The 22,722-nt window shown below is 51.5% G+C and overlaps 1 protein-coding gene and 1 non-coding gene across 2 annotated transcripts in view; both read right to left on the minus strand.

Moving 5' to 3' along the window:
- Positions 1 to 22,722, minus strand: part of SLIT3 (slit guidance ligand 3) — a 723,236-nt gene that overhangs the window by 105,409 nt on the left and 595,105 nt on the right. The window contains exons 13-14 of the mRNA XM_027979969.2: positions 12,483 to 12,626; positions 10,940 to 11,103 (exon numbers count right to left, since the gene is read on the minus strand). Coding sequence (XP_027835770.1) covers positions 10,940 to 11,103; positions 12,483 to 12,626 — 308 coding nt within the window. The remainder of the gene's footprint in view (positions 1 to 10,939; positions 11,104 to 12,482; positions 12,627 to 22,722) is intronic.
- Positions 5,149 to 5,210, minus strand: MIR218A (microRNA mir-218a). The gene has a single exon (NR_107959.1). It is a non-coding gene; the product is annotated as a microRNA mir-218a (primary transcript).

The following is a 22,722-nucleotide window of genomic DNA, read 5'->3' on the forward strand; positions in this document are numbered from 1 at the left end:
TGATAAAGGGGTCCAGCACACAGCAATCAAAACCACTGACACACAATTTTATCATTGGGAAGTAATCATGAGAGTTGGCGTACTGGGGAATTGATGCCTGTTGCCCTAATGCTTGGGAATTTGGCTCAGGGTTGCCTGACAATTCTTTAAAAAAAAAAAAAACTGGTAATGAATTCATACTTAAAACACTGTGAAATCAAGCACAGCTCTTGCATGGGTTAAATGTGCCTGCTGCCTTTGAAAGGAAGCTCTGTTTAACTACAGTCAAAAGCCACTTACAGTAAGCTATAAGTAGTTGGAGCTAAGATTAATGTTTGGAACTGAATTTTTCTTGAGGTTGCACAGCGATGGTAACAGGGCCAGCGATGCACTGTCTTGAGCGATGCCCTCAGGAGCTGCTTTAATGATCAGAAATGATCCCCTGGCACCTGGGCGAACCTCTGTAAGACCACAAATCTTGCCTGAGATAAAAGGGAAGGTCTGATTCTCCTATCAGACACGAGCCAGCTGATTGGGGTTGAGTCTCTTTTATTTTCACCTTCAACATATCATCAGCACAATGACAGGCACAAGAGCTCGGCTAACACTTGTCCAGTGCGTAAATGGGGTGTCAGCACATAAACTGCCCACAGAGCTTCAGGGGATGTGCATGTCACTTGATTGCCTGGCTGGCTGAGGGGGGCCTTGGCCATCTTAGTATATTAGAAGCAGAATGGGGCACCTGCAGTACAGAGATTTGGGCAGTGGAGGGCATAGGTCTGCCCAGACGTCTCTATTTAAACCTCAATCTCTCTGCCTGTAAAATGGGAATTACATAGTTGCCCCTATCTCACAGGGGTTGTCATGAAGATTCAAGGACGATCAAGATGGTGGAGAGCTTCTGGGAAAGGGTCAAAAGGGTCAAGAGCCCTACAGATGTTTGTGATTCTGTTTTGTTTCTTTTTTCCCCTAGGACGTAGTAGAACATGTGATATGTCAGAGGTCATTACCATCAGCATGTGAAGTGAAGTCCCTCAGTCGTGTCCGACTCTTTGCGACCCCATGGACTGTAGCCCGCCAGGCTCCTCTGTCCATGGGATTCTCCAGGCAAGAATACTGGAGTGGGTTACCATTTCCTTCTCCAGGGGATCTTCCCGACCCAGGGATCGAACCCGGGTCTCCCGCATTGGAGGCAGACGCTTTAACCTCTGAACCACCAGGGAAGCCCAATCAGCATAGCGAGTGATAATAGCGGACACGTATGGAGCATGAATCACGAGCCAGGCACTATTCTGGGCACTTCAAACAGATGACTCCATTAAATCCGTCCCACACTCTGGGACTATTACGACTCCATGTTACAAATGAGGACACCGAGGCCTGCAGGTCATTCAGGACGCGGCAGAGAAACAAACCCAGGCAGACTGCCGCCAGGGGCCGTGTGACCAATACCATGCTTACTGCAGACCTGCTTTTGGACAAAACCTTAACCTCAGTCCTGCGAATGATGATACGGTCAGGTGGAGGTGAACTGAACGGTATCTTCTGCTAGTGGGCTTTGGGGAGACAGGAAGGGAGGAAATGTCTCCACTGACTGCTTTTTCACTCCTCACATTTTCTGCCCACAGTAATGCCTGATTGGGGAGAGACTTGGGGGTCTCTGATTCTGAAGGGACATCATCTACCTAAAACAGAAGGTCAAGGCTTGGACCCGTCTCCTTTTCCTCTCTGCTCCTTCCCCATCCACCTCCTTCACCCCATTTCATCCCAGGCTTGTAGAAGCAAAATCCACACAGGTGTCCCCGGTTATTTGAATGGCTTCCTGGTCCAATGTATTATGTAAATCTCTTGCCCTTGGCTTGCCAGCAGCCATCCCACTGAATAACTCTGACCTGGGCCATTTTCTCCCAGACACATCAGTGTGCTGAATCTTGGGTAAATCGCATCGTGCAGACCCTGCCGAATGACAGCACTCTCTTATTCCCTGATGGGGGTTCCCCACGGTCGTCGAGAAGCTTTTCGTGCATGCATGTATTTCTCCCTGAGAGGGTGTCTACAGTGGGATCCTTGCAAATGGAGGAGCCCTGAGTGACCCAAGCCAGAAAGACAGGAGGGAGGACAGTTTGCTCGCCAACACGATGAACCTGAAGATGTGCACGCCTGGGCCGTGGCCAGGGACAGCCACTGATTAAATGCGTTTTCGTTTTAATCAAGGTGAGAGCATGTGTGGTTAGCGGGAGTCTCTCCCTCCCTGTACTATGCTTAGACCACGACTGGCCGACCTCTGCAATGGAGCTCCGACCCATTTTAATGAAATGATTTTGCAATTAGATTCGATGGACTAATATGTTCTTCCCAACATTTTTTCCCCTGCTGTTTTTGTTATTGCCCTGGATTGTAATAATGAGGGGGTTGGAGTGTGATGTTTTCTATGAGCGGGAGCCAGAAATGTTAATAACGGTGTACACACGAGACGGAAAGGCTGCAAGCCCCAGCCAGGGCCAGCCTAAACGCTACCTCCATCACTTCATATTTCATTACCCAAATTACCCAGGGTTTCTCAGAGCCATTTGTTATGCCTAATGCTCATAACTACCCAAAAGTATTTTTAACTTTTCTAGAGCTTTAAAAGTCAATTTCAATCTCCATGCATATTCGTCACTGACAGAAATACTTAGTAGGAGAGGAGTAACTTAAATAGGCTGTCATTTCTTCTTTTTGGGAGAGTTCAGAGAGGAGAGATCTCAGAGGATTTGAAGGAGGGCCATAAAACTAGACCCTGGCTGAAACGGGCTCTTGGGGGAACTGATGTCAACTGGCATGTCACCAGCTTCTGCCCCCGGAGCCCTCCTCCCCCTTGGCAGGCAGTTCAGAATGACGACACCTGGAACATGAGTACAGAGAAACTTTAAGAGACCAGGGGAGTGGAATGCACAGCAGTGTGACTTTATTATGAATCCTTGCGCTGCCGCCACTTCCCAGGAGAGAATGTGTGCCACCCTGGCATGGTTGTGGCCTGGGGCAGGTGAGGAGCCAGAGCTCCCACTCTTTGGACGGACTCGGCTCTGAGGCTGGCGCTGGGCCCAGGGTAGCTGCTGTCACGAGCAGTCTGCATTCTGAACCATCCTCTGGGCAATGAGTTTGTTGAAGAGAAGTCATGGATGCACCATTATCACAGGACCAAGAAAAGGCCAACGCACAGAACTATCCTCTTCTAGCTCCCTAAGGTGGGTGGGATGAAAGAAGACGGAAAGGAGCAGAAAGAGGAACCGGGGGGAGCAGGAGGCTTGCTGGGGCTCTTTGGCTTGAAAGGACAAGCAGAGGTCAGAGGTAATGAATGGAATCAAGAGAACAGTGCTAGGCATACAGTTATCCACTCACGGGCAAAGGCTGGGGGACCAGCTATCAGTTGGCTGGAAAACAGCAACTGTTCACCAGGAACTTGGAGACTGGTTGGGCAGACAGCTGTCCTAGTGAGCTCGGCCCCTCAGAGTCAGACATGAGTCAGCCATCTGCCTGGCAGCAGAGGCAAATGGCCACAGCCTGCAGCTGGGTACTTCCTGGTCATAGCCAGCTGAGGAGGGCCAGGAAAACTGGACATGCCCCCTCTGTTCAGAGGGAAAGGGGGTTTCTCTGGGCCTGAGGACTTGTTCTGTTCCAAATGGGTCTTGGTATGGTATTCATGCTGGTGGGGAGGAGCCGTGTAAACAGGGGTGTCTGCTCTCTTTCTTGCTCAAGCCATTTGTGGTTAACAGAAGGAAGCTTGAAAGGGGGTGTTAAAAGATTTTTTCAATATCCTATCAAGTCAAGTCAATGTCTTTTTGATTTCGTAATTCAAGGCAAAGGGCCTTGTCCATAGCTGGGAAGGCTGAGGATTACAGCTGTAAATAGCATTCATGTTGGAATATGATGACCCTGGGCAAGTGAGTTGACCTCTCTGTGCTTCAATATAAAAAAAAAGTGTTAGTCACTCAGTCGTGTCCAACTCATGCGACCCCTGTAGCCCGCCAGGCTCCTCTGTCCATGAGATTCTCCAGGCAAGAATACCGGAGTGGGTAGCCATTCCTTTCTCTAGGGGATACTTATCTGCAAAATGGGATTGATAGGGTTGTTGTGAAGACTGAACAAGCTGTTGATGTAAAATAGCTCAGCACTGGGTCTAGAGTAAGCACTCAACGCATGGTAAAGGAATCCAGAGTAAAACAGGATTCTCCATGCCTCGGCAATGCTGGGCCCTGGCTCTGGGGGTAACTTGAGAGAGAGAAGACAGTAAAAGCCGCACGTCGCCATGGGAGCCCAGAGCTCAGCTCCTGGCTCAAGCCAGAGCCGTCTCTCATGTGGGTCAGGATACAGACTGCAGGGTATGAACCAACACCACCATCCTCTGGTTACGCTGGGTCTATCAAGAAATAAACAGAACGGGAGGCCCCAAGACCCCTCTCTTTATTATGAGGCAGAAAGGTCTACATGGTAGTCAACTAGAGCCACTGAGCAGCCCAGCACTTTGGTCTCATGTTAATTGTGCTTGACAGCTCAAGGCAACAGTTTGGACCTTAGGCTGTGAGGGGACCAGGGTCAGTCCTCACGAGGAGTGGGGTCAGTTCCAGGAGAAGCCTCAGGCTACACCCAGTGTCTCAGACTCATGGGTGTCCCACCACTCTCATGCTCAAGATTAATTCCTAATGCTCCTGGTAAAGATGGGGGGTGAGGGGGTGGGTCACCACCAGCATGACATTCAGGTTAAACCAGTTGAGAAGATGACCTTGGGCTGGGACTCTTCGATGAAGCCAATGGCATATGCCTTGGGTATACGTGCTCCCTTCAAATGGAAGAAGAAAAGCAGTGGTCTCAGACCTGAAGACCTTCCTCTTGGCTGGCGCTCGGACTAGACTTGGGGAAGGGCGACTCCCTTCCGACAGAGACGTGGAGGCAGATCTGGGCCCGCCCCGCCCCGGTGGGCTTCTGCAGCCCCCCTTTCAGCCTGGATCTGCTAGCTGGAGGGGGGCACTCTGTGAGTCCTTCGCGACTGCTCCCCGCCCCTGGACCCCCGCCCGCGGAGAGGCTGGCCCGGGAGAGGTGGGTCTGGCGGAGGCGGGTGCGGTGCTCCAGAGCAGAGAAGAGGAGTCCGGCGTGGCGGGCCATGCTGCAGGAGAGCGCGGTGCTTTCCGCGGTGCTTGACAGAACCATGTTCCGTTTCCATCGTTCCACCACATGGTTAGATCAAGCACAAAGGAAAGCCCCGCGGCGACTGGTCAGAGTCAAGGTCAGGAAGCAGCGTCAGAGAGAGGACAGGAGCGCTCAGAGGAAGCAGCGTGGAGCAGCGGAAGCCAGAGCAGGCCCCACCGAGGGTGATTAGTACCGGGGGGCGGGATTCCACAGGAACACGTCCAGAGACCGGGAGCTCGCTGCCCTCTCGCCCCGGCCACAGGCAGACAGGAGGAAGGGAGGAGAACCGACGCGAGGCCACGGGACGCCCCTAACTCTGGAGTTTCCGGGCAGGACACAGCCTTCCCAAGGGAACTAAGACCGCAAACATCTGCCACCACGCCACAGGCCTGAACTGAGACTCTGCACCCCACTCGATCATCTTCTCTGTTCTCTGCTGCCGCGGCCCGCCCCTCTGTAACCCTGTTCCCCTGGCGCCTTCAGTAAAGACACAGGCTGCGCTCCCAGTGGTCCGGCAGAGCAGCAGGGCTCTTAAGTACAAGGCCCTCTGCCGTCTCCTCAGGATCCTTCAAGGCCCCAGAAGCTGTCTGGCGTTAAGACCTTCACTCCAGATCACTCGGATGCGGCACGGAGACATGGTGTGTGTTCCTAGCAGGGGGAGTCAGGGCCGCTCTGGGGCCTTGGGTCTGGGGCTGAGAAACCCGCAGCCCAACCATTATGGCGGGGTGCCTCTCTCAGACGGAGAGAAGGAAAGGAAGTGAGAGGTACCAGACTCGAGGGTCCTTCCTGATTTCCTCCTTGACTGTGAATCAGGAAGTGGGTTGGCGAGACCAACAACCAGTCGTTTTTTTTGCCATGGCCCAGATGAGGGTGCTCAGCCTTTATACCCTCGTCTGCACTAGATCGGGGGTGGTGTTCGTGAACTCCCGCCCAAGCCACGGGGAGGAGAGGCAGGCATCCTGAAGAGACCAGAGTCAGGGCTAGGTGACTGGGACCCTCCGTGTCCTGCCCTCTGACAGGAGGGACAGGGTCACCGTTCCTCTACGGTATGATTGTAGGAAAGATGGCGGCAATATCTTGACAGCGTAGAGGTTATCTGCTGTGACTGACTGGTTAGTCCAAATCACTCTAGGGCTCTGCACCTGGTCCCGCCTCTTGCTAAGCCCTCTCTGGCTGGCTAGAGTTGGCCACTGACATTTAGACTCAGCTCTGCTTTTGTCCCTCCCTCTCCCCTCCACCAGTCAGGCAGAGCTCTGCCAACACTCTGGTCTGAGAATTTCATGCTCAAGTTTGATCAGGCCCTCAGTGCCAGAGGAGGGAAAACCCATCCGTTCACGCCCCTATCCCCAAGCCTTAAAATCTCTTTCTGCTTCTCCTCTCGGACACAGCTCGGAAGCCAGACACCCAGCCTAAGGAGGGCCTCTATGCTTTGCAACAGCAGCCCTCAGACTGGTTTGGTTTGATTCTCTTTGGTTTCCCTCAACAGAAGGAAATGGAGGGACCTGGGAGAAAAGTGATCAGGAATCTTCTCGACATTAGAAGGCCTGGGTAATAGATCTTGTCCTGAGAATATTGTTGTTTGTTATTATTTAGCTGCTCAGTCGTGTCTGACTCTTTGCGACCTGATGCACTGTAGCCTGCCAGGTTCCTCTGTCCAAGGGATTTCTGAGGCAAGAATACTGGGATGGGTTGTCATTTCCTCCTCCAGGGGATCTTCCTGACCCAGGGATCGAACTCACGTCTCTACACTGGCAGGCAGATTCTCTGCCGCTGCGCTATCCTGAGAGTCCTACTCTATAATCTCAGATAAGACTTCCAGCTGCCGGCCTTGGCTCTCTAGCATGGCCTGAGTGACCCCCAGGGGCTCTAAAGCTCTGTGGTGCCCTGAGAAGTGTCCTGCTCTGTGCCATTTCTGCGCAGACGAGGACAGAGAGGATGGCACTCTGTACTTTTCAGCATGAGTTTCTTGCCTACTGAATCTCCACACACAAAGTGGAGGAGGCAGGTCAGAAGACAGACAGCATTTTCCAACCTCCAAGTGCTCCCCTGAGGATGGGCGTGGGGTCTCAGGCAGCCAGATGGTGCCTTCTGAAGACTTAATCTGATGGTCAGATTACCGCAGCACTCACCTCTAACCCGATCTTGCTGCCTACGGCATCGGATGTGGCTGATGGAGGCAGACACAGAGCAGCTGGGAAGCCAGACAGCCCAGCCTAAGGAGGGGCTTTATGCATTGCAGTACCAGCCCTTAAATTGGCTCCTAATTACATCAGCTGTTTTTGCAATAGGGGTGCTTTTAGGGGAAAGTAAAATGCAGACTTGTTATCTGTCAAATTCAGTACATATCACCTGCCCCTCCCTTCTTTCTTCTTGAGCTTCCTGGCAACACACAGCTTCAGAGCCACGGCTTCTGCATCCCTCAAGGCTGAGCAGGTCTGGGTCCCAGTGTCTCTCCAAGCCAAGGCCTTCAGAGTTCATCAGGACCTAGCTTTCTCAACCTCACTTGTCTGTAGTCAGGATTACCACTGCCCTTTCTCTACCTTTATAGGAATCACCTTTCTGCTTAGTATTGATGAATAAAAATATTTTAGACAAGGTGAGTCAAAAAACCCTGTCCCTTTCTCCTATTTCTTTCTTTCTTTTTTTTTAATTAAAAATATTTTTTTCAGTAGTTGCGGCTCCTGGGCTTTAGAGCACAGGTTCAGCAGTTGTGGCTCCCAGGCTCAGCTTCTCCGAGATACATGGGATCTTCCTGGATCAGGGATAGAACCCATGTCTCCCACATCGGCAAGCAGATTCTTACCACTGAGCCACCAGGGAAGCCCTCCCTAATTGTTCCTTTTTAAAATTCCCGATCATTCCTCCCTCACCTAGGAAAAGAAGACAGGGTTCCTCACAGCAGGCCCCAACCTTTTTGGCACTGAGGACTGGTTTCGTGGAAGACAGTTTTCCTACTGACTGGGACAGGGTGGATGATTCCAGGATGATAAAGGGGATCACATGTACCGTGCCCTTTATTTCTAATGTAATGCTGCTGCTGGTCTGACAGGAGGTACAGGTCTGCGACCTGGAAGCTGGGGACCCGTGTGTCCAGTGCGAACGTAGGAAGCTGGTGGCAGAGCCAGAGTTGGAACCAAGCTCTACTGTTTCTAGGTCTGCTGGCTGGTTCCTCTTTCTCCTAATTACTTCTGTCTGTACCTCATCCCCAGTCCCAGCCTACAGTCATTCTGAGCCAATGGCTGACCCATGGGCTGGCTCCACCCTGCTCTATGCCCCAAGGTCTTGGCGTCAATCAGGATGTTGAGATCAGGACCAGACCCCCGTGAGACTGAGGGATTGGGGTGGGTAGACAGCACCCTGCCTCCTTGGCATCTTATCACCCCTCTTCTTGGGCACAACTGCTTGTCTGAGCTAATTAGCTCAGCCCTGGCTAGACATGGGTAGGAACAGAGGGGGCGGGAGGGATGAGGGGCGTAAGTCATGAGGAAGGGGCCTGGGGAAAAGATGGCTGTGCCTCAGGGCACCGAGACAGAGAGCACGCGCCCCCCGACACGCTGTGGGCCCCAAGGAGGGACCTAAGGAAGCAGTGCAGGGCCTGGGGCTGGGGCCACAGGCTGGGGGAGGCAGTCACCGTAGCAGCGGGGCCTCCTTCCCAAAGGCCCTGCCCTGCCACGTGCTCCACGGTGTGGCGGGGCAGGCCGGCCCTGGGTTCGAGCCTGCCCCTACAGTTTGCTTGCTGTGACCATGGCTTTTCCCTTCACCTCTGAGCACTCAGCTCCTGCTGCTGCAGCCAGGGGACCGCTCCTGCTGCTTTTGAGGGAGGAGACGGATGGGCCCCTGGGCTGGACACCTGATGTTTGTCAAGCGGAGTGAAATCGAAGCTTTATTCTCACCTAGACACACCAAGGACAAAGCTAGTGGCAGAAGCTGAGCTCTGCTGAAGAAAAGAGATAAAGTGCCCAGTCCTGAGGTCAAGGAAGACTCCCCTGTCTGCACATGCACAGGAAGGTTCCTTTGGGGTCAAAAATGGAGGGGGCACCACCCCATAATTAGTGTGGATATCCATCCATAGACCTCTGTGGAGGGAGCCATCTAGGCAAAAATTTGCACACACATCTTGGTCCAAGAACGAGTCCGGTATAGAGAAAGAAACAAGATAATGAGCCAAAGGTAAACAAAGACCTGGAAAGACTGTCCGATATAAGTGATTTAAATTCTCTCTTTACTTCACTGCTCACGCAGGACATCTGCGCTCCTTTCTGGGTATGTATTTCTGTCTTGCTTCCAACTTAAATAAATAAACTGCTTCTCTGCGTGTTCTCCCATATGTTGTGCTGTCTCTAATAATAAACTCTGTACCTGTGCTGCAGTTTTTACCTCCTTGAAACAGTTTTGCTTTCAAACTGGGATAAGAATCAGGGAACTTGGCTTCTGGACTCTAGCCCCTGGTGGACTGGCAGGTAGGTTCAATCCCTGCACAGGGAAATAAAATCCTGCTTCAAGACCCCTGTCCCTCCGAGAACAATCTCCCGTGACTCCTGGAAGAAGCAAGGCCAACTAGGAGCCCTGAGCACAGTGCTCAGGGGTGAGAGACTGCTCTGTAATCAACACTGTTATTCTGGGGAAGATAAACTGAGATCAGTGTCTCAGACTGCCACAGAGTCCTTGGGGTCCCTCCAAGCCCCCTCGAGGTATTGGCTTCTGCTGAAAAAAATAAGACAGCCCAAGTTTATCATTCTGGAGACACAGACTGAACAATCTGACTCAGAGGATCAGAACAACAAGAAGAGGCGGAGGCTGGCCCGCTGCTCTCCTCCCGCGACTAGGATCCATGCCGGCTTTCTCCCCAGGAAACACACCTACACAGGACGCTCAGACAGGGGAAGAAGACTGGTTCCTGATGACACACAGATGGCGAGGGTTGGCTTCTCCCCTCCTCACCACGGGAGCACAGAGCTCCCAACATACTATCAACATCTCACCATTGGGAGCACAGAGCAGCTTGGTGATTTTTTTCTTTTTTTTTTTCTGCAGTAGCAAACAACAGAAATGACAGCCATTTCTAACTGCCTGTTCATCCAGCTCGTGGGTCAAGAACAAGTTCTGTCTCCAAGATGAGCTGAGAATTTGCCTGCCACTCACCCCCTGCTTCATATCCGGATACAGCAGGGATGAAGGTTTCTAGAGAGAGCTTGAAAACTAGAGAGCAAGCAAGGCTGTGCTTTCTTCCTGAGCAACACTCTCTATGGTTCTCTCCGGGATCAGTAAGCACCCATCTAGGGTGGAGGGGAGAAGCAGACATGTCTGTGAAACTTACACTCTGGGTTAAGGGATGTTCCAAAGGTGGCTTTCGAGGGCAAGAGGAAGCCCCTAGGACTGCATGCTTCCCGCAGCCTGGCCTGGGGTAGATTTATTTCTCTATGTGCCACTTGGGGAGCATGGTTAGGAAACTAAAAGCTCAGGAAATCAATCATATCCTCTGACAGCACATGTGTCCATGCTGCCTCATGGCCTCGCTTCCACCTGGCTCTGGAGATCCGTGGCTGCCTGGGTTCTGTCTCTCCAAAATCGCACCCCTCCTCCTCCCAGTGCTTGTATTGTGTGTGTGTGTTTTATTTTAAATCCATAAGCTAATTGGTTTTCTGCAGGGCTAACTGAATTTCCCCAATTTAATTTGCAGAGATGCTCCCCAGGAGCCATTACAGCCGGCGATGTCCTCCAGATTGGATTACCGGCCTCTCCGGGGCTGCTGAACTGAGTCGGAAGGTGGGGCCCAGCCCCATAACCTGATTACCTGAGCAGCGGAACTTCTTGCTCTTGATCTGGCTGATGCGCTTGTTGGCCAGCCGGCGTGGGCTGCTGCAGCGGGCCCCGCTGGTCTCAATGGGGTTGTCCTGCAGGTAGTCAGCCAGCCACCTCAAGTGGCAGTCGCACACGAATGGGTTTTGGGCCAAGTGGCTGCGAGAGGGACAGGAGTTCATTAGGGGGGCCCTCGGGACTCTGTTCTGCCACTGCCCCCCTGATATGGGTGCTGATAATACAGCTCCAGGCTCCCTCCCTCAGTGCCCCAGGAGGCCTCGGGGGGGGGGGTGCCAGAGCTGCTAAGGTAAGACCTCTAGACAAGACCTGGATGGGGCCCTGAGGCCAGCTGTTGGCAAAAGCCAGTCAAGGTGCAGCTGGCACCCAGTCTGGGGCATCAGCCTTCCTAACCCTCCCCACCCAGGGGGGGACAGGCATAGTAAGCTGCGGGCTTAGGGTTTATGCAGAGAGTAGACTGAATTTTATTTTCCAAGCTCAGAAACACCCGGTGCATAAAGCAGCTGGTGTGGCATCGGGCACAGGACGGGTGTTCCATTTATAGTAGCAGGTTTTGCTGTTATTATCCTCAGCATCACAGGGGCGTCAGCACCATGGGCTCACTGAGAAAATTCTCCACAGCGCTGCGCAGTGCTCAGCATGCGGTCGGGCTTCAGTGTGCGGCAGCTGTCCTTACTCTCTGTGGCTCCTGTCTCCAGCTCCAGGGGCAGTGAGGGCTAGATGACTCAAAAGGCCTCCAGAAACCCCCAGGATCGTGGTCGGGCCTGGCGCTGGGGTGAGGGTCTAAGCTGAGGGGTGGAGCCATCAGAAACACAGGCTGAAATCTGTACTCAGGTGTCATCTGTCTAATGGAACTGTTTATGAACATCTGCCGTTCTTGCCTGGAGAATTCCGTGGGTGGAGGAGTCTGGTGGGCTATGGTCCATAGGGTTGCAAACAGTCAGACATGACTAAAGCAAGCTAGCACGCATGTGCACCATGCTTGGAAGTGAGGAACTCCTCTCAAAAGAGGGAGGTGAAATACCCCTGAACTCTGGTACAAGGTGCCTGTCCCAGAGACTTGGCTTTGTGATGTGGAGAGGGACAGGTGTTAGTGGGCAGGAAGGAGTTTTCAGCAGAGGCGGAGCCTGCTCAGAGAGAATACAGCACCCAGAGTGGTTAAGACAGCAGGTGAGCCAGCCACTTGGCCTGGATTCAAACCCTCTTCTTAGTAGCTGTGCAACCTTGAATAAGTTACCTCACCTCTCTGTGCCTTGGTTTCCTAACACAGAAATGGGGCATCACAGTAGCACCTGCCTCCTGGGGTGGTTGCGAGGCTTAGTGGTCTGGATACAGGGAAGCCATCCCATGGGGGCAGTGAGCATGGCGTGAGCGCTCAGGACAGGCCTGCAGAGCTGTCGCTAATGCTTTACTCGGGCTCTGGGGCTCCTCCGGGACGTGCCTGCTCTGCGTGGCTTGCGAGCACGCTCTGGGACGCTGGTGGCGGCCTGGGCCTGTGCTGGCACTCCTGACATACTCACAGTGTCTGGATGGCCTGCAGAGGGGCGAAGAGCCCCTTGCTGATGGTCTGCAGCTTGTTGTCATACAGAGAGAGCAGGCTGAGGCTCTGCAGGTCCTGGAACGTGTTCACCCGCAGGCAGTTGATCTTGTTGGCATTGAGGAGGCTGCAGACAGAAGAGAGGCCGCTGACTCCCTCATCCCGGTGAGGCCTGCGGAGCAGGGGTGGGGCTGCCGGCCTCAGAGCATCCTCCTGACAGCCAGCCTCCCCACCCCGCCCCCCCACCCCCCCCCACCCACCCCCCCCGGCCCCAGCCAGAGAAAGGGGACCTGCAGGCCTCCGGCCACGGGATCTCCTATCACACCCAGGCACCGGCAGCCGCGCACCACGGATGCTGTGTGGCGCACCAACCCCTTGAGCCTTCCCCTGCACCCACGCCCTTGGAGGAAGACCGGAAATCGCACCCTGCATGCTCCACTTTCTACTGTAGAAGGCAGAGCCTCCAGGTCTCAAAAAAGAAAGAAAGAAAGAAAGAAATCTTTGGCACAATTGCTTGGAAGCTTTAGCTGACTGACTAAGAGGTAATTTTTATTCAGAAAATTCCTCAGAATTCTTTTGGATCACTGATTCCATTGGGAATCTGCTGAAAGCTGTAGGTCATCCTCCCAGAAAAAATTCAGCCATGGGTAGGCATGAGTGCACACACATATGCAGGCTCAATCTCTCTCACACACAAACACGGAAGGAGCCCTCGGGATTCTGCAAATATGCCATGTGCTTTGGTCCAGGCCTTCTGAGCATACTCTCTACCCCTTTCATCTGGAGACTCCTTCTCCTCCTCTGTATCTCAGCTCAGACGCCACCCCCTTAGACAGGCCTACCCTGACCACCTCATTTCCAGTGCGACCCCACGATCGCCCATCATAACCCCGTTTACTCCCCTCATAGCCCTTCTCTCAACTTGTGATCAAAAGATATTTGTTGTTTATCATTTGCCTCCTACTCAAGATAGTACACAAATGATATATATTTTATTCTTCCCTTTATTCCTAGTACTTAGCCCAAGCACTTATTAAGAAATAAACCTGGCTCCAGCTCTGACTCCAGGGGGCCACACTCATCTAAGGTGACACCGATCCCCCAGAGTCAGCCTTCCTATCCACGAGGGACCCCTCTTCGGCTGTGGCTTTAGCTCTTCAGAACCCTGTCCCCACCAAAAACGAACTAAGCCATAAAAGAAAGCTTTCTGGTAAAAGGCTGGCCCAGCAAGAGTGAAGCCTTGAGGATTGCAGGAGTGGTTTTCAGGACGTGGCTGCCAAGGCAAGCACTTTGGGTCCTAAAAACCCTTTATGATCCTAGACTGATGAGCTGTGCCCTTCAAACTCATGTGAAACTATTTCTCACTCACTCTTGAATGAAACTGAGGGGCTACTAAACTAACCAGCAAAAATCCTGAATTGTAAAATTTTGTCTTTTTAACATTGGCTCAGAGCTTGCCTCCTGGGGAAGGACCTGAGAGATACATCATGGCTGGTTTGCCTCCAGAGTTCCTGGTGCCGAGGTCCAGAAGATTAGAGTTGGTAATGGAGGGGCTGCCGTGGGAGCTCAGCCAACCATGCCACCTCTCCACGGCTGCAGCTCTGTCCTCGCAGGGGCCCCGCAGGGGCCCCTGAGCATCCTGTGCGAGGCAGGCAGCTGCGGTGGTGACAAGAGGAAGCACCGCCTACTTAATTTGGCTAATGATGGGCAGGGGTCCCAAGGGTTCTCACAGGTGGCCTCCTGCCTCGCAGTAGAACAAAAAGCTCACATTACTAGAAGACTTTTTGTGTTTTCCAATGTGCTTTCCTGACATCCTCTTATTCTCACAGTCACCTAGGCAGAGGGGCAGAGCCAGCCTCACATGTTACAGGTGAGGAAACTGAGGCTGAGAGTTGGGAGAGAGAGGGGGGTTGTGCAAGGTCATGCATTTCCTAGGAGTATGCTGAAAGCAGTTATGGTAACTGAGGTCTCTGGAGGATTTCTTTCTTCTTTATGAGTGCTTTATCTACCCTGTCCATCTGTCTATCCCTTCGTAGCAATTTCCCCCCAAGAATTTCCTACGCTTTGTATATTAAATTTTACTCAAAGTCACTCCATTTGTCGGCGGGAGGCGGGGGTGGGGGGGGGGGGGGGGGGGGTGGTGGAAGATGCTATGGAACAGAGAAACAGGGAGAAGAGAGAGAGAATCCAATCGGGCTAAAGACAAATAAAGTAAGTGGTGAATGATTTGTTCCAAAGCTTGACGTTCAGGGCCTTTGGAGGGAAATACTGAATGAGGTAAAGAGACTAGGTCAGAGGTGCTCCTCTCATGACCTAAGGAGAGATACTCTCTGCAGCATCCTGCAACGTGCCGCATGCAACTCTTTTCATCCAGCCCTCCCAGTGTGCTGAAGGTGGAGACAAAGCCGCCCTGAGGTGTCACCTCATACCAGTGAGAATGGCCATCATTAAAAAGTCTATGAATAGCAAATGCTGGAGAGAGTGTGGAGAAGAGGGCACCTTCCTACACTGTTGGTGGGAGCATAAATTGGTGCAGCAACTGTGGGGAACAGCATGTAGGTTCCTCAGAAATCTAAAAATAGAACTACTATATGATCCAGCAATCCCACTCCTGGACATGTATCCAGACAAAACTTGAAAAGATACACACCCCATAATGTTCATGAGGCATTATTTACAACAGCCAACACATGGAGACAACCTAGACGTGCATCCACAGTGAAGGGATAGAGACGTGCAGTATACGCATATCTACACAGTGAGATGTTACTCAGTCATAAAAAGAGTGAAATAATGCCATTTGTAGCAATACAGATGGACCTAAAGATATCGAACTAAGTGAAGTTAGTTGGACAGAGAAAGATAAAACTATGATATTACTTATATGTGGCATCTAAAATATATACAAATGAACTTATTTACAAGACAGAAAGACTCACAGACAGAGCAAACTCATGGTTATAAAAAGAGAAAGTGGGGTGCGGACTGATAAATTAAGAGTTTGGGATTATCAGATACCAACTACTGTGTATAAAGCAGATAAACAACAAGGTCCTACTACATAGCACAGGGAACTATATTCAATATCTTGTAACAAATTATAATGCAAAAGAATGTGAAAAAGACCATATGCACACACACACTTCCATATGCACACACACGCGTGACTGAATCGCTCTGCTGAACAACAGAAACATACAACACTGTAAACTATATTTTAATTTTAAAAATCTGGATATTTCTGTCCCTCTCTATCACACACACACACACACACACACACACACACAGAACATAAAAGATTTTTATTTTCTCCAGGAAAAAAACCAAAACAGATGTCCTAGTCACACTGGGTCTCCTGGAGGCAGTCAGGGAGCAGCTGCCCTCTTTAGATAAGACATGTGCCCCGTGGGCCACCGTCCTCACTGTTCCCTAGTGCTTGCCCCTCTCAAGTGGACTGATGCTGAAGCTGAAGCTCTGAGACTCTGGCCACGTGATGTGAAGAGCCGACTCGTTGGAAAAGACCCTGATGCTGGGAAAGACTGAAGCAGAAAAAGAGGCAGGCAGAGGATGAGATGGTTATATAGCATCATGGACTCAATGGACATGAATTTGAGCAAACTCTGGGAGATAGTGGAGGACAGAGGAGTCGGGCGTGCTGCAGTCCATGGGGTCTCAAAGAGTTGGATGTGACTTAGCAGCTGAACAACAACAGTAACAACAACTCAAGCTTATTCTCCCTACCTTGTCTGAGTAGGAACTGAAATTTGAGACCTGAGGGCAGATTCACAAAGCCAAACTGCAGAACTTGGTTCTGGGCAATGCTAGACACCAGATAAGGAGGGTGGCTGCGGGGAGAGTGGAGTGGTGTTCCGATTCGCCTTGAAAGGGCATCCAGATTGCAGGCCACTCTGGCAGTGCTCCTCACCCATCAGGACTATCAAGGCTTCTTGTTTTGATCCAGAAGCTTTTTTGTTCCCCATTGCTCCTAGACCTCTCAGCCTAGGAAATGCTACTGTAAAGATGGAAGGCATCAAAGCAGCCAGGCTGGCACAGTTATGAGGCAAAGATAGCGCGTGCAGCAGGAGCAGAAAGAAACACAAAAGGGCAGTGCCTCGGGGTCACTTATTCTCCAGGAACGCTTGGCTCCCTAAGGCAAGACACATAGGTGCAGGGGGAGATGAAATTAAGCTGCTTATCCAGATTTAGATGCCCAGGACCGCCTCACTGATCCCCAGCAGCACCTAACAGCCTGTCCTCTGTCCCATCTTCCTCTGGGAGGAAGGTTGGCAGCTACTCAGCTCAGTCTGGCTTCCATAAAAGGATCTCTGAGCTATCTGGAATGAGGACAAGAGCTGCAGGGGAATTAAAAAAAAAACAACAAACAGCCTAAAAATACTAAATAAAAAAAACCCACCCTATGATGGAGCAAAGAGACAATAACTATTTGAAATGGGGTTCAGCAATTCTGTAAGAAGTTAGGAACACAAGCCTTCTCCCTCTTTCAATGGAGGGATTGATTCTGTCTCATCAAGGCCGCTCCATCTGTCCCCATTCATCCCCCTTTGAGGAGCAGTGGTATAACTGCTGTGCGAATTAATAATAACGTAGCATTGTCTCGAGAGACTGCAGCTTTGTGAGCAGCCCTGTGTGAAAGGTCTTCCAAAGCACTTTTCACGTAGTGTTTCCTTTCGCCCTCACAGTAGCACTACGATTATCCTCATTTTCGAGGATGAAGAAATTGAGGGTCAGAACGGCGGTGGATTTAACCAAGGTGATAGTGAAGCTCCAGTCTATCTGAGTGCAAAGTTCATCTCTCACCCACCATATGGAGAGAAAAACCCGTATTCTGCCCCTGCACTTGGTGGAAGGTATTCCCTGTCCCTAGGGGAGCTATTTTTGCTAGCTTGGGAATGCACCTGGGCACACTTCAAGTTGACGGAGGTCTGGCTGGGTCTGGAAGACTGCTTGCCTCTTGGCTGTGAAGAGGCGTCAGGAGTCCCACGGGCTCTTAGGGAGTGCCCGGACCAGGCGGGTGGGATGGGACGCCCTCTGAAGTGCCCACTAAACTTCCATGGGCACAATGGCAGGCTCTTCCCTGAGTGGCCTGCACCTGTGCCAAGCAGGGTCTCAGCCTTCAGAGCCCACTGACTAAATGCTGACTGGGGAGCTGTACTCCCCTCACCTGGAGTCTCACGCGAGGCAGACCAGGGGAGAGCGAGGGAGCAGAGACAACGGCTTCCCTTATGCAAGACGGGACGCTCCGGTTCACCTTGCACAAGAGACAGTACTCAGGGTCCCAGCTTTGATCCCCAGCTAGGTCTCAGCTTGACGGCCTGGTGGATCCAGTGAGGGGAAGGGCTTAGAGGTATATTCTGTTCATTAATATTTCCCCAGAAGCAGATCCAACCATCTATCGGGGCCATCTGCTCCTAGACCCACCTTGCAAAGGAAACCCAGAGGCCATATAAACAGAAAAGAGATGGAGGTTGGTGGGGAGGAGGGGTTGAGATGATCCAGTCAGGTGAACCTGGGGCCACATGACCTAACAGGTAATGAACACTACGTGTGATCAGGCGCTCTCCCAGCCCTTTACAAATATCAACTTGCAGAATCTCCCAACAGCCTCAAGAGGTAAGTGCCCCCTCTGTCCGACAGATGATCCCTCTGGCACACGCAGAGTTTAAGTGGCACAACTAGCAAGCAGTAGGTCGAGACTTGGATCCATGCTATTTTAGTTCGAAGACTGTGCTCCTATTCCGACTGTGGGAAGCGCCTGCAGCTTATGGGAGGAGCTGGAAGTAGGGTTTCCGTGGCCCCTCCCATTGACTTAGTGATGACTCTATAATGAAATGAAGGCAGAGAGCCATGCTCCCCTCAGAGGAGATCAAGGAGAGTGGAGCATGCACACCTCCCCTTCTACATTTATGTCTGACCATTAGCTCTGCGAGGCACTCTGCTACCCCCTCTTCACCGAGCATTTTCAGCTTCCACATATGTTCCATGTCAAGAGGTATTAGCACTCAGCCCATTGACTAACCAACCTAACAATGCTGCTGAGAGATTATCCTTTCCAGAAGTTGTTGCCTTCAGAAAAAGCAAGGTGGGCAACAGAATCCATGGAGAGTGTCAGAGCTGGAACGTGGCGGGGGGAGAGAGATGGGAATAAAATATCCAGAGTCCTGGGTCTGGGCTGAGGAAGGGCCCCTGCCTCCAGGCCTGCAGCGGGATCAGGCCTGGCTGGACCGGAAGAATCCCAGGGGCTTCCATCACTCACAGCAGCTTGTAGCCTTCTCCTCTCAGGGTCCAGGTAATGGGAGGAGATGGGCCACAGCAGGGAAGTGAGGTTCACCCTGACCCCCACCCTCAGTCTCCTGAAAGAGGCCACGAGTTTGGGGTTCACTTGGCAGCAGCTGTTTTTTCTCATGACTGGCTCTGCTCCCGTCTCTGGCTACAGCGGCAGTAATGGGACAGAGGACCACTGAGGCCCCCTTTCTAGCTACCACTCTTGCCCACATCCTCTCCTCCTTTAAGATTCCCCTGAGCTTACAGCCTTTGCCATGAGGTTGAGAAAACACCAACCTCTGGAGTCAGATTTAATGATAAATTGCATCAAAATCACCTTGGCAACGCCAGTGGTTCACACATTGATTCAGTGGCCTGAGCTCTCATTTGAATGATATTTATATTCTCCACATCTGCCCACAGGTCTGCAGAAGACAGCAGTTTAAGGCTATTCCTCCTACTTATACTGTGTTTGTCTGCAAATGCCAAAAGCATAATGCAAACCCTGATGCACAAGGTGTTCTTAGGAAACTGGTGTCAAGAAAGAGGGTAGCGGCCACGTCCTGGAGAATAAGTGAAGCCCTCCCGGGACAGACCACGGGACAGGAGGATGAGCCCAGCTTCCTGCCAGGAACCTGGGTGCTTCATGGAACCTCCTTTTCTCAAAGTGAGGCTGGCGGGGGAGGGGAGGGCGCGGTCAGTTTCTGTCTCATAAACACTCAGGTATTTATCATGCTGTGCAGGGGAAAGATGGTACCGACGACCTCAGGGCGTAACCCTTTCTCTGTCTCCTCCAGTAGGGGAATCATTTTTCAAGAATAGGTCACAGGGTTCATGCCCAGTGGTGGGATTGCTGGATCATACAGAGATGTGGATGGACCTAGAGTCTGTCATACAGAATGAAGTAAGTCAGAAAGAGAAAAACAAATACCGCGTCTTAATGCATATAAATGGAATCTAGAAAAAATGGTGCAGATGAGCCTATTTCCAGGGCAGGAAAAGAGATGCAGGCATAGAGAGTGGATGTGTGGGCACAGTGGGGGTGAAAGAGGGTGGGAAGAGTTGGGAGATTAGAACTGACATGTCTACGTGTATGCGTGCTAAGTCACTTTAGTCGTGTCCGACTCTTTGCGACCTCATGAACTGCAGCCCGCCAGGCTTCTCTGTCCATGGGATTCTCCAGGCGTGAATCCTGGAGTAGGTTGTCATACCCTGCTCCAGGGGATCTTCGCAACTCAGGAATTGAACCCGCATCTCCTGCATTGGCAGGTGGGTTCCTTACCACTGAGCCACCTGGGAAGCCGCGGACACGTATACACTGCACTGCCACAACAGGCAGCGAGTGGGACGCTAGAGAGCACAGAGAGCCCAGCCCCTGTGCGATGGGATAACCTGGAGGGGTGTGATGGGGTGGGTGGGAGTGAGGTTCAGAAGGGAGGGGACATATGCCCACATACAGTTGCTTCTCTTCATTGTACAGCAGAAACTAGCGCAACATTGTCAAGCAATTTTATTCCAATAAAAAAAGCAATGGGTCGCAAAGGCTCTGCTATGAGAACAGAACTCCACTGTGCGTCCCTGTGAGTATTTCCCACTATCGAGCTCTGGCATAAGCTATTAGTGAGGATGCCAATTAGGGGAGCCATTCTGGACCCCTGATTAAGCTGCAGTGTTTAGAGTTGACCCTCTTGTATCTTCTAAAATTTTTCTTTAGAATTAACCCTCTGCCATCCCCAAACTCTTTATCTACTAAGTGTAATAAGGGCCACTCTCTTGTCTTAGAATAAACATGCTCTCACCCCTCCCATATGAAATATGAGGGATTTATTTTGACCTTTGGTAACCTCCTGAGGCTTCCCAGGTGGCTCAGTGGGTAAAGAACCTGCCTGCAACGCAAGAGACACTGGAGATATGGGTTCAGTCCCTAGGTTGGGAAGATCCTCTGGAGGAGGAAATGGCAACCCACTCTAGGAGTCTTTCCTGGGAAATCCCATGGACAAAGAAGCCTGGTGGATTACAGTCCACAGAGTCCCAAAGAGTCATACACGACTGAGCAAGGGAACCAGAGGGAAGCTGAGATACTGACAGATCAGACAAGGGAGCCAGCACCTGCTCTCAGGAGGTGGAAGGCTTGTGTGATCTGGCTTGCTCCTTTCTTCCCCAACAGCTACTAGGGTCACACTTGCCTATCTGATTGCTACATGGTTCTGAATCAGTCCTTTAAGAGGGATGAACCCTTTAAGAAGGATAAACCATTCACTCAGTGACCAAAGCATGGAATGATTCTAGAATTTAAGTCTCCCTAAGAGACTCAGCTTCCCTTGCTGCTGCTGCTACTGCTGCTAAGTCGCTTCAGTCATATCCCACTCTGTGCGACCCCATAGACGGCAGCCCACCAAGCTCCCCCATCCCTGGGATTCTCCAGGCAAGAATACTGGAGTGGGTTGCCATTTCCTTCTCCAATGCATGAAAGTGAAGTGAAGTCATGTCCGACTCCTAGCAATCCTGTGGACTGCAGCCCACCAGGCTCCTCCATCCATGGGAACTTCCTGGCAAGAGTACTGGAGTGGGTTGCCATTGCCTTCTCCATCCAGCTTCCCTTAGGAAGCTCCAGATACACAAGAGAGGGACGAATTCCTCCCTCAAGAATGCAGGACAAGGCTTCCCTAGTGACTCAGTGGTAAAGAATGTGCCTGCCAATGCAGAAGTCACGGGTTCAATCCCTGATCCGAGAAGATTCCACGTGCTTCGGAGCAACCAAGTCCATGCGCCGCAACTACTGAGGCCCGTGTACCCTACAGCCCGTGCTCTGCAACAAAGAGGCCACCGCAGAGAGACGCCTGTGTACCACAGCTGGGGAAAGCCTGCGTGCAGCAAGGAAGGCCCGGAGCAGCCAAAACCAGTGCGGGGCAGGGACTTTCCCAGCCAAGACTCCACACTCCCAGTGAAGGAGGCCTGGGTTTGATCCCTGGTCATGCTGGAGAAGACTCCTGAGAGTCCCTTGGACAGCAAGGAGATCAAATGAGTCATTCCTAAAGGAAATCAGTCCTGAATATTCACTGGAAGGACTGACGCTGAAGCTGAAGCTCCAATACTTTGGCCACCTATTGCAAACAGCCAACTCATTAGAAAAGACCCTGATCCTGGGAAAGGTTGAAGGCTGGAGGAGAAGCGGGCAACAGAGGGCAAGATGGTTGATGGCATCACTGACTCAATGGACATGAGTTTGAGCAAACTCTGGGAGATGGTGAAGGACAGGGAAGCCTGGCATGCTGCAGTCCATGGGGTCACAAAGAGTGGGACAGAGCTTAGCAGCTGATCAACAATAACAGGGAACTAGGCTGCTAAGAGTTCGAATGGCACAACTAAAGATCCCACGTGCCTCAGTGAGGTTCTGCACGCGGCAAAAAAGATCTCGCTGCAACTAAGACTGGCGCAGACAAATAAATTTAAAATAATAATAATAATAAAAGGAACGCATTACAAAGTAAGTCTGCTTCTACTTCTGGAGAGAATTCTCATCATCTCACGTCAGCCCAGTCTTTTAAAACAAGCGGCTTCTTGATTGCCCTCTCACTGAGTTCAGGGCAAACTTTAGTGGTCTGAGGACAATGAACTCGAGGAAAGTGCCCCAGGAGACAGTGGGCCCATGATTTAGACTGAGGCTAACAACAGGAGCTGAGTTCCATGGTACTTCCTCTTTGGCTTGAGCCAGTGAGGAATTCTTGTTTTGTGTATCACCAAACTAGCTGTGCAGATTGACCCACGACTGGGTTAGACGCAGAAGTCTGGCAGGGACTCCACGGTCAGAGTGCTCGGGTTCCAATGCTCCATCACTTACACACTGAGAGACAATGGCCAAGCTACCTACATCATCAGTTGCTGAGTTTCTACATCTGTAAAATGAGCCTCTCAATAATACCTTCCTCTTGGCATGGTTG

Source organism: Ovis aries, chromosome 16 (genome assembly GCF_016772045.2).
Source record: "Ovis aries strain OAR_USU_Benz2616 breed Rambouillet chromosome 16, ARS-UI_Ramb_v3.0, whole genome shotgun sequence".
In the NCBI taxonomy this organism is placed as follows: Eukaryota; Metazoa; Chordata; class Mammalia; order Artiodactyla; family Bovidae; genus Ovis; species Ovis aries.